Source organism: Vanacampus margaritifer, chromosome 14 (genome assembly GCF_051991255.1).
Source record: "Vanacampus margaritifer isolate UIUO_Vmar chromosome 14, RoL_Vmar_1.0, whole genome shotgun sequence".
NCBI lineage: Eukaryota > Metazoa > Chordata > Actinopteri > Syngnathiformes > Syngnathidae > Vanacampus > Vanacampus margaritifer.
In genome coordinates, this window is record NC_135445.1 from 13,816,857 (window position 1) to 13,829,321 (window position 12,465).

Below are 12,465 nucleotides of genomic sequence, written 5' to 3' on the forward strand. Positions count from 1 at the left end.
TAACAAAAAACAAACAAATACTCAAGCGATAGCTAGACAAGCTAACTGTGCTAAAAGTTGCTATCGTCGCCATTTTGACATTTCAAAATCTCGCCAACGACATTTTGCATCCAGCAAATGTATGCCCGTTAATGAATGTAAACATCATAGTTAAATGTCATTATCAACAAATACCAAGTCATGACTCATAACAGCTTAAATGTTACTGATTGATGTTAGCTAAAATGACAGCACACGCTAACCAAACTGTGAGCTAATTAGCCGCTATGCTACAAGCCTTTTTGTTTGACTTGAACTTGAAAAAGTACGTTGCGGTTTGGTGGGCCTATTATGCTGTTTCACAAGTGTAAAGAAAGTTCATTGAAAATCATTTCTTTTAAGTGGTTCACCTTTCCTCTCCCTCCAGCAGGCGCCTATAGGTGGCGATCTCCATCTCCAGGTTCTGTTTGATGCGCAGGAGCTGCTCGTAGTCGGTCTTGGTGCGCTGCATGTCCAGTCGGAGCTGCGAGAGGCCTTCTTCCAGGTGGTTCAGGGTCACCTGCAGGCGCTCCATCTCGGTGGCGTACTTGTGACTCGCTTCACCCAGGTTACCCTCCAGGGCCGCAGCCTGAGGGTAGAAACCATTAAAGAGGCTTCAACTCTGTCTGTGTTTGGTATGTGTAGAAGAACAGTAGAAATACACGGCAACATCACCATTTGAGAAGCATAAAACCATTTTGATAATCGTGACTAAACTGACTCCTGTTATTCATTTATTCCGCTGCAAAAGTTTCTCGCTGTCTGCCAGTCCTGCTCAAACCTCAAAAATGTAGTCACGCACGCTCTTTAGACGACTTCACGGGCCATTACCAACAAACCCTGTGAACAGACAAGACCTTGCCCTCCAAAGCAAACGCTGTCTGGCAAAACACACTCAGCCAAGTCATCATTGGGACCCGATTCTGACTCAACAGTCCGTTGCTGTCGCTGCTGAAACGTGTTTACTGTCAACACAAGCTTGCTAGTCGAACAAACAGAAGGTTTCTCGAGGCGCAAATATGATACAGTACAATGAAGTCAACTAAACCGGACATGCTTCAAGATAAACACCTTCCCGCTATGGGCTAAGACTGAAAACATATTTCCTGATACTGCTACGCTTACCGTACTTTTGACTAATTCTCAACAGACTACCAACTAAATACCTGCTCACTAATTTTTGCTACAAATATCTACTATTGAGTACACCTCCTATGGGCAACAATCTACAAATTGACTACCTATAGTTTCGGCTACCTGCCACAACTAACTGACAATTATGTAGTACTTACTATACCTTTTTTTTCTCCTTGTACCTGTTACTGACTTACCACCAGATACCTACAGTATCTACTCTCTGTGGCTGGCTACTAAAAAACTACTATCACTTGCATATCTACTTTCTACAATTGACTGCCAATGACTAGGAAGCTAGCTAACCTACTTCCTACTACCGAATATCTTTGACCCTAACCCTAGAAATGGGTACCAACTTACTTTGTACTAGTACGTACGTACTACTGACTTGACTACTATGTACTTACTACTACCCTTGTTACCTTCTACTACTGGAAACCTATGATGAAATCCTATCTAGTTTTAGTACAGTGCTTATCAGACCCCTGTGAACTTTTTCCCCTTTTGACACATTTCAGGTGCCAAACATAAAGATTAAAAAAAAATTTTTTGGGTGAAGAGTAGGACACAATTGTGTACTGGAACTAATTTTTTACAATATTTAAAACTACAAATAACTGAAAAGAAGAACATGCAGATTTATTCACCCCCTTTTTTCTCAGTGCAGCCAACTGACTAAAGAAGTTCCCTGATGATTTCAAAGTTGATCTAAATAGTGTTAATTTTACGACATTTTTAAATTTAGTCACAGTTTTAGTCCAGTTCCAATAGTCAATCTCATATTTTTAGTCAACTTTTAGTCGTCTATAAATCTAGCATTTTAGTCCAAGAAAATATATTTAGTTAATCTAGTTTACTTTAAGTCTACAAAAGCTGCTAACATTTTAGTCTAGTTTTAATCCGGACAATCATTTTACCCGTTTCATTTTTTTTTTGTTAGCAGATAATGTTGAACATTTCGGATCTGAAACTATTTCACATACAATTTTCTCTCAGCAAACCTACAACAGTAGGATAAGTCAAATCAAAAATCCAACCCTGCGTCTACTAACTGAAAAATACGTCCAGCAAACACTTATGGCATGCTTTCTTCATACATGACTTTGGAGTGCAACCAATCACCTGCTTGTGCAAACTCTCCAGCTCCACTTCGAGGGTCTGAAGGAAGCGCTGCCTCTCGACCAGCTCGCTCTGTGCACCTCTCAGGGCCTCATTGCTCTCCTTCACGTCGTTCTGCACCGTTTCCAGCTGAAGCACGAGAGGGAAAATAATCAGGCACTTGCCATGCGCCTTTGTGGACAACTGGATACTATGTTAGTGTACCTTCTTGCGGTACCAGTTCTCAGCATTCTCCTTGTTTTTCTTGACGATGCCCTCATATTGGATCCGCAGTTCAGACAGGATGGCTCCTAGTTCAGGTCCCTGGGCCGAGTCCACCTCCACGTTGACATCATCCCGGGCTATACGAGACTTCATTTGCTCCAGTTCCTGCAGCAGGACAGATGTTGCTTTCCTAATTATATTTAATTTCCTCACTGGGTCAATAAAGCATCTATTGTAAGTTACCATCATAACAGTATCATTCACACTATATTAGTTGTATTTTGTGCCAATATGAGTGTTGCACATATGGAAGAGATACCTGTTGAATGAGAATGTGAGAGCATCTACAGTACATTATTTATATGTTGTGCATCAATTGTTAATGAAGACGAGTTCATGTGACCAATGTTTGAACAAAGTAAAAGTAGGGGCCAATGCTTTATTCTATCATTAATTGAATAATAAAATACAGAAGATGCACATCTATGGTTTGTCATTTATTTGAAACTTCATGCAATCATTTGTATCTGTACGCTCGGACTACCATTACATGTAGATAAGGACAGTTTTGTCCTGTTAGTGCGTTTCCTCATACCTCACATGAGCTAAGTGGATAGAAGCGGCTGGCTTAGTGTAATAAGATCTAGCTGTTCTTTGTGTCTGCTGTAACTTAAGGACCCCCAAAAGACCACTTTCAGACAGCAAATTAGGTCAGTCAAATGCATACTGCCTTCTTGTTGTTTGAGAGGAAGCGAAAAATGACCGAAAACAAAACTTCTTTAATTAAAATTGGGGTAATATTGGCTGAATGCATTCTGTGCATTATTTTTTTTTCTAAAAATAATAATAAGAAAATGTAAACATAAAAAAATAAAACTTTTGTAGGGCATATAGTATTAGAATAATCACATTAACAAACCAAAGAAATTTATTTAATTAAATACAATTCCTTCATGTACTAATCTGAGTATTGAGGGAAGAGACTCAGTCTATTATTCTTTTTTTTTAATTAAATTGTATTAAAATACAAATGTGTGATTTCTTTTTTTTAACAGTTCTCTATTTTTTTTTATTGACTTTCTAATTAAAAACTTTTAAAGCACTTTAAATAAGCTTTAACCTTTTGCACACATTAAATACATGAAAATTAAAGAATAATCAATACTAAAATTAATATTTTTAATTTACAACAATTTAATTAATTTTTTTACAATATCCAAATTTTGACTGTCCAATGAAAAAGGTACAGTATCTCCAAATTTGGTGAATTTAAAAAAAAAAAAAAAAACCTTTATTATTAGTAGTAGTAGTAGTAATAATGATGATAATAATAATAATAATAATAATTATAATAATAAACATTAAAGATGACAATTTTCTTTTGTCGGAAGGGGATAGAAATTTAAATAAAAACAGTCAATGTGGACAAACATATTGTTCACTGCACAGTGCCAATATGGTTCCAATAAAGATCTAAGAATGTTTTTGCACAAAGATAACCAAAGAGGAAATTAAAACGTCGAGCCCTAGGAGACATTCAAGGCGCACAGACTACCTCCTCATGGTTTTTCTTTAGGAAGTAAAGTTCCTCTTTCAGGCTGTCGAGGTCACCCCTGAGGGAGGCAATAATCTGCTCATGGTCGCTTTTGGCCTTCTTCAGGGCCACACAGTCTCGTTCCACCGACTGACTCATCACCAGTTCAGTCTCCCATCTAGTTAGACAGAGACGGCAGTTTTAATCACTTGTTCGTTGGTTAGTCAGTCAGCTGAAAACTTCCTTTCTGGTGTTATCATTAACTACTCACTTGATCCTAAAGTCATCGGCAGCCAGCCTGGCGTTATCAATCTCCAACATAAGACGAGCATTTTCCAAGGTCTTCTTCCTCACCTAATAAACAGTAACAGGTGGTGAATGTGTTTATGTATAAGGTGGCCTAATACACACAATTGAAAGCCGTACTCGTCATTGGTTCATCATAGAGCAGATTTAAATCAGGGCGTTTTATGAAGGTTACAATATTATTCCAAATAGAATAAAGTTTTGAGTTTGAATTTTAAATTTGGCCACTTCGTTAGAACAGATTTTGGTCTAACAGAAGGCCAATATTACATTAAAAAAAATCTCCACTTTTCCCGCCAAATACGTCATAAAACACAGGGAATGTATTGAAGTGTAACTACGTATTTGGGTTTAGTCAAAAAAGGTCGCACAATGATTAACTAGGTCTTGGACTTTCCAGTGAGTCTTTCTTGACTACCTCCTGCTCAAGCGCATGAGCCTGGGCCATCATGGAGTCAAGGTCATGGCCTTTGGGAATGCGCTCAATCATCACTTGCTTGATCTTCACTTCTAGGTCGGCGTTGGCGTGTTCCAGCGAGTGCACCTGCGAGGACAAAAAGAACTCGTACGATCAAAGCGCATCTGCGAAATCATATCCTCGTCTTCCGCTTGGCAACTGCCCAAAAGCCCCAACAGAAGTCTACCTTGTCCAGGTACTTGGCCAGTCGGTTGTTGAGACTCTGCATGGCCTCCTTCTCGTTGGCGCTGTTGCCGTGCAGCCCGTTCATTTGCAGGCTAGCCGGCCCGTTGAGGTCATGGCTGATGGACGCCGATCGAGTCAGCGTGCCGCCGGTAGAGAACGCAACGGATGCACGGGAGCGGCCGGTGTCCATCAGGGAGCGGCCGGTGTCCATCAGGGAGCGGCTGGAGAAAGACGGCTGACGACTTACGGAGTAACCCCGAAGTGACATGCTGGAGGCCATGATGAGGGGCTGTGGGGTATTTGTCCTTTTTGAATACAGTATTATATAATATATGAATTTGAATGAAAATGAGAAGAAAAGTTTGCAATCACACCATAGTTTCCAGATTAAGCTAACAATAAGCCTAGCTTCTTCCATTTCTTCTTCTACCACCATTCTCCTCACACAAGGCTGCCTCCCACAGACCAGTCTTGGTACTACCACAGACGTCATGTAGTGTGCTGCGTTGGTCATCTCAAGTAGAGAGCCACATATTCGCATGCCCTAAAATGCATCATATGAAGTCACGAACATTCTTCTGAAATGTCACATAAGGTCTGTCTTTGTAAAAACATAAATATAAATATATGAATATGAATGAAAATGAGAAGAAAAGTTTGCAATCACACCATAGTTTCCAGATTAAGCTAACAATAAACCTAGCTTCTTCCATTTCTTCTTCTACTACCATTCTCCTCACACAAGGCTGCCTCCCACAGTACAGTCTTGGTACTACCACAGACGTCATGTAGTGTGCTGCGTTGGTCATCTCAAGTAGAGAGCCACATATTCGCATGCCCTAAGATCCATCATAAAAGGTCACGAACATTCTTCTGAAATGTCAGATAAGGTCTGTCTTTGTAAAAGCATAAATATAAATATATGAATATGAATGAAAATGAGAAGAAAAGTTTGCAATCACACCATAATTTCCATATTAAGGTAACAATAATCTTAGTTTCTTCCATTTCTTCTTCTACTACCATTCACCTTGCACAAGGCTGCCTCCCACAGGACAGTCTTGGTACTACCACAGACGTCATGTAGTGTGCTGCGTTGGTCATCTCAAGTAGAGAGCCACATATTCGCATGCCCTAAGATGCATCATATAAAGTCACGAACATTCTTCTGAAATGTCAGATAAGGTCTGTCTTTGTAAAAGCATAAATATAAATATATGAATATGAATGAAAATGAGAAGAAAAGTTTGCAATCACACCATAGTTTCCAGATTAAGCTAACAATAAGCATAGCTTCTTCCATTTCTTCTTCTACCACCATTCTCCTCACACAAGGCTGCCTCCCACAGGACAGTCTTGGTACTACCACAGACGTCATGTAGTGTGCTGCGTTGGTCATCTCAAGTAGAGAGCCACATATTCGCATGCCTTAAGATGCATCATATAAAGTCACAAACATTCTTCTGAAATGTCAGATAAAGTCTGTCTTTGTCAAAACACTTAAGCAAATGTTTATTCCTGCCTAAGTACTCTTAAAGACCACTCAAGATGACAAAATGGCTCTCAAAATGAGTGAGAGTCCATCACGCAGCATCTGCATCCAGGCCACCAGTGACTTTGTGGTCAGTGCCTCTTCAGTGTGTCCATCTCACCATGCTTTCATTAAGTAACAAAACAAGTCAAACTAATCTAAATGTAAATGCTCTTATCAGAATGCACTCATAAAGTCAATTATTATGATAATAAGATCCATTTGTATTCAAGAAAAGGAAATCTCAACATGTATAAATGGGGGTAATAAGTAAGGGCATGAACATCCTGTCACGAAATTGTGCCAAACAAATCATGGAAGTGACTTGTGGGGCCCTCTGACGGCTGCATAAGCCCCAAGTTGAACAACATTTACATAGAAATTCCAAAAGTAGGCTGTGAATACTAAGAACATATTGAGGGGGCAGTTAAATTATTACAAGAAAACCCATAAGGCAATAGCTAAAAAGTTAAAAGAACCGAGTCATATTTCAATAAAAGGAAATGTATCAACCTAATCATATATACAAGTACACTTAAACATGCACACATTTGCCAGCGACATATGTACATGAAATTTATAGTTTATGAATTATATCCTCATACTCACATATACAATTTTCATTACACACATACCGATACATCCAAAGAAATTATAGCATATATATATTTTTAACAGCTCATGTCTGATGCAAGTAATTTTTTTGAACTTTGCTTTTACATTTTTTTTGTAAATTCAGCAAGTGACTGACATCTTTTCAGGTCGGTTCCAAAATCATTCCACAAATTAACACCTTTTACAGAAACACACCTTTGCTTAATATTTGTTCTTGTTTTAATTTGTACCCCTTATGTTATAAGGACTCTCTCTAATTTCAAACAGCTTTTGAGTAGATTGTTGTGTACTTTACACATTATTTGTGCTATTTTAAATTCAACTAAGTCGTAAAATGTCATTACATTTGATTTAATAAATAGAGAATGAGTTGGTTCTGTATATTTTGATCCATTAATAATTCTTATGGCTCTTTTTTTGCAGTATTTGTTTTATATGCGTTTCCCCAGATTTCCACACAATCGGTCAGATATGGTAATAATAATATACAATATAATGTGTATAATGATTTCTTATTCAGGACATCCTTAGTTTTAGAAAGTATCCCTATAATTGTGGACATTTTCCTTTTGACATTATCTATGTGTGATTCCCAACATAATTTTTCATCAATAACTACCATAACTTTGACCTGTTGTGTGGTTTGTCTAGTACCAAAAACTATAAACGTTGTTTTATTTAAGTTTAGTGATAATTTGTTCATATCAAACCATTTTTTAAATGTGTTTAGTTCATTCTCCACAGTAGTCAGTCAGTTTCTTCTTTGATAAAAAAAAATAAAAAATAAAAAATCAACAGTTATTCTCTCTGTCTCTTTTTGTAGGCTCATTTGACATTTTCTTTTCCTGGTGTCACCTTACTTCCTGTACATTGGACAAATCAATGTGTGAATGTTGGCCTTTGTATGTGTGTGTGTGTGTGTGTGTGTGCGGGGGGCTGACAGCGGTGAGGGGGTGTGCAAGGTTTTTTTCTGTGTGTGCTGGCCCTGATGCCTTTCTCAACCGTGTTCTAGAGGCGGATTAGCCATCAAGGGAACCTCTCTGTGTGTCACTTGATCCCGGCAACGCGACAGAGGAGCCATCAGGGGACAGACAGACTCCTTGTTCACATGGGAAAATGATGGGCTAAATATGATTCATGGTGCATTCCGGAACAGAGACAAGGAAACACTTTGTTGGCTACCAAATGCACTTTTCTACGGGTATGACAGTTTTTCAAATTAGTTGCAATGTAAGCGGTGACTTGAAAAACAAACCTCATGCAGGTGTGTTTCATTGTTAAATTAATATCAAATATTTTATTTCCAAGAGTTTATTATCTCAACGATAAAGAAAAAAAAATACGGACTTACCAAGATGCTCTGGAAACAACAGGTTAGAAGTGACAAGCAGGGCAACAGAGGCTCCGTGCTGCTGATGCTGCAAGGTGAGCTTATATTCAGGTGAGCAGGAAGTGGGCGTGGCCTGTCCACACTAAATGAAAGTATTGCACAAAAAGTTGGGGGGGGGGGGGGGGAAGTCATTAACAATGCAATTGAGTGGACTACAGCTTGTTAAATTATGTGTAATCGCATTGATTTTATTCTTATTTTCCCCCCCAGTGAAACTTTAACAATGTATAAAAGATGCTTTTGATATTGTTTCAGCAATGTTAGCATGGCATAAAGTGTGCCATCCACTGGCTGACAATAACGCTTACACACCTTCTCGTGTGTCACTGTTATTGAATTTCTCATTACGGTCAGTGTTGTAGATGCAGCCTCCAGTCGTACGCTGTAACTTGAACGTCCTTCAGTGAATTATTAAACCAAAATACACATACAGCCATCTGGTATAGGACAGGAATAGACTTGTATGTGTTGTCAAAAGATTATTGCTACAGAATAGATAAAAATAGGAAGCGTCCTCACACATGTTCTCATTTCCTGAGAAGAGAACAGTTTTATAACTGTAACTTGGATGAATTAGGTCTATGCAAATGAGCTCAGCATTGAAGCACGGGGCTCATTTGTTTGCCACAGACTGAGATATTACAATTTCAATGAGATGCAAATATCCCGCTTCCACCATTTGCATCATGACCCAAATCAATTCGGCAATTTGACATTTTTCATGTGAGAGAGACAAAAACAGATTCGGGACTTCTTTAGCGATTAGATGTTTTTTTTCTTACAAGCAGCATAAAAAGTCACACGTAGCGTAGTTAATAAAATTATTTTCAATACTTCACAGGCTCCACTTCACTTTGGGATATAAGTCACCCCCCCCCCCTCTCCTAATAGAAGCTACGCTGATCAAATCCGTATGAAAAACAAAAACACGGAAAGATCATTTTGAAAATAGACTTAAATTATTGAATTTCATAAAGATCACGAAAATATACAGTATGTGTGAGCCATTATCTTCCACCATTATCTTCTACCTGCCAAAAGGGGGCAGCAACATGCTTCTTTGAAAATACTTGCCGAACCTTTCTTTATATATAATATACATAATACGCATGTATGTACAAGCATCTGCACTATATACATATTCATACATACATGCATGCATATACATACATACATACATGTTTATATAGCAATAAATGTATTAAAGAAACAATAATATATATAATAATTCATCCATCATCTGAACCGCTTAATAATAATAATAGTAATAATAATGATAGAATACAAATGACAGTTTTCAAAGTATTGCTTTCAGATATGCTTTCTTCAACTAATTATGAAGAGTACATTATATGAATATAACAAAAGAGAGTAAAACGTGCTAGATGAAAGATTTCTAATATGTCATAGGGAAAATAGCTCTACTTTATTATTATAAACAACCCGCCTATATGTGCGGCACTGAATTCTTATTATCAAAGCAATAAAGCAGATTTATTTACTTTAATAAATGTAACGTAAATGTCTGTACACCTGTTTGTCCATCAACCTATCCACTGTAACTTTCCATAGTATCTATAGAGAATGTTGCTAACGCTGTGATTCTCAAGTGTGTTACGCAGGCTCCCTCTAGTGGTATGGGAAAAAAACACACCTGAATTATATGTTTAAACTTAATAATAATAGTAATAATAATGTTGCAGCTGTTTAGACTTTTTTCTTTTTTTAATCCAGTGCAATGGATATCTATCTTATAGAGTCTCTCTCTCTCTCTCTCTCTCTCTCTCTCTCTCTCTCTCTCTCTCTCTCTCTCTCTCTCTCTCTCTCTCTCTCTCTCTCTCTCTCTCTCTCTCTCTCTCTCTCTCTCTCTCTCTCTCTCTCTCTCTCTCTCTCTCTCTTTCTCTCTCTCTCTCTCAAAAAGCGAAGTTAAACATGATCTAAATCCAGTGTTATCCCTTAACTTTCACTTCCTGCCTTTCTCGCGTCTCTCCCGGACAACGTTTGGCTGTTAAACAAATAAACGGGTGATTAAACAAGCAGGACGCCAGGATACTCCTGGTGACCCCACTTGACTCCCTGTGACTCCTGTCACAAGTGATCATGTGATCCCCTCGACGGCGCATGCGACTTGACACCGAGGCCGAGCCTATAACTTTGACCATCAGGTCAGGTCCACCCCAAAAAAAAAAAAAAGATTGAACAGAATGCCTCTCAATAGCTCCTCAAGTGATTACTTCCTGTTTGAGTTCAGGTGCTGCCTTTCACTCTCTCTCGTAGACAAACAAACATGGACTTGATTATCGAGCAAAAAGTTTCACTCACACAATTAACATTTAACGACAATTTCAAATAATTTGTTCACTTTTTTTTTTTTAGTTGAACCCTTATCTCATAAGATTTTGCTAAAGAAATAGATGAATGGAGGACTTCAACGCTGTTTACTATTACAACTTTCTCCCAAATTGATACCAAAACAAGTACTTGAGTAGTCATGATACCATATAACCGATACCACTAGTACATTTAATGCATCAAATTTTCTACTAAACCAATGACATATTTAAAAAATAAAGGAAATGCAATAGAGAAATTGCGTTCAACATAAAACAAACAACTTACACACCGAGTACCCAATCATCGAAATCATCTATCAACAAAAAACACGTATCTCCAATTTCTTAGATTTTTTTTTTTTGGTATGTGTTTTAACATGAATTGGTTCATGCTTGCTTTGTACAGCACTTTATCTTGATCTGTAACAATGTGATCATTAGAATAATTCCATATTTACAGTGTTTTTTTTTTTTTTTAAAGCTTCAGATTGATGGCTCTTGGGGCCCTAACAACATTTTGATGGTGCACATTTCAGCCCACCAGCTATTTTCTGATAAGAAGATACAAATCAGTGGGCAAGAAAAAAAAGCACATATAACAACATATGTTAAGCACTTAAAACCTCGTATTGGAACCCCCCCTGCATATCCTCCCGTAGCCTAAGTGCTGCTTTTGTGTGTGTGAGACAAACATCAGTGTGCGTGTTTGTGTGTGAGCGCAGATGATGATTTCAGAAGTCTTGTGATATTTTAGATATGCATCTATAAGCCGAGCTGCTGAGTGGAGGGCAAGTTGAAAGGAAAAAGTGATGCATGCATGTGTGTGTGTACCTTTTATTTAAGTGGAAAGTTGGCAAGATGCCCAGCGTTGTCCTCTGCATGGCCCGGGGAGGTCTTCCACATCCTAACCCCGATATGAGTGTGGCAATCCCTTGCTCAAGAGCACAACTTACACCAACTTTCTAAATGAAAAATTTAAATAAAATTTTTTATTTTTTATTTATAGCAACCATTAATATCAACCAAGGTTATAGATTTTATAACAGTGTTTTTTTTGTTGTTGTTTTTTTGCTACCCCTTGCTCTGCTACAAATCGTCAAGGTAACAAAAGCTGTACTGAGTAGTTTTGGCCCTACATATTTTTGTTTTAAAGAATTGTTGCGCAATGGTGTCAATAATGCTCTTATCTCAGCACAGAGAAAAAGGAGCAACAAACTTCTTTTCAATCCATTTTTTTTAATGCAAAACTGAGTTTGCGTCAAAGCATTTCTCTTCGTATTTATGCAAAATAAGAACAAAACAGTGTAACAAGTGCATCGTGTCAATGGGAATTTCTCAGCATTTGCACAATAATCATCTGTGACTCATAATTTTATTGTATTAAATATTAGTCTCTCAACAATAACATTTCGTTTTTTTTTTTTTTTAATGAGAAAACAGCATTATAAAGTAACAGTTTTGGTCTCAGCATGTTTTTTGTTTTTGTTTTGTTTTGTACAATTTTGACCCCACAGCATTAACACAAATAATAAAGATACTGTAATATGATTAACAGTGAATAATGTCATTAATTTCAACGCATTAACATTGAATTTTCAAGCAAAACAAAAGTGACAACATTCCTGCACTCCCACG

At 37.7% G+C, this 12,465-nt stretch overlaps 1 protein-coding gene across 4 annotated transcripts in view; it reads right to left on the minus strand.

The window, feature by feature from the left end:
- The window catches only part of LOC144063601 (keratin, type I cytoskeletal 18), a 39,737-nt gene that overhangs the window by 1,692 nt on the left and 25,580 nt on the right, over positions 1-12,465 (minus strand). For 2 of the 4 annotated variants that reach the window (XM_077585312.1, XM_077585311.1), the window contains exons 4-12: positions 11,662-11,792; positions 8,459-8,579; positions 4,963-5,250; positions 4,737-4,862; positions 4,284-4,366; positions 4,034-4,190; positions 2,479-2,643; positions 2,278-2,403; positions 390-607 (exon numbers count right to left, since the gene is read on the minus strand). In XM_077585312.1, coding sequence (XP_077441438.1) covers positions 390-607; positions 2,278-2,403; positions 2,479-2,643; positions 4,034-4,190; positions 4,284-4,366; positions 4,737-4,862; positions 4,963-5,250; positions 8,459-8,579; positions 11,662-11,711 — 1,334 coding nt within the window. In that variant the 5' untranslated portion in view covers positions 11,712-11,792. Of the gene's footprint in view, positions 1-389; positions 608-2,277; positions 2,404-2,478; positions 2,644-4,033; positions 4,191-4,283; positions 4,367-4,736; positions 4,863-4,962; positions 5,267-5,335; positions 5,496-8,458; positions 8,580-11,661; positions 11,793-12,465 lie in introns of those variants that run through there. The other 2 variants (XM_077585314.1, XM_077585313.1) reach the window with 2 other exon arrangements.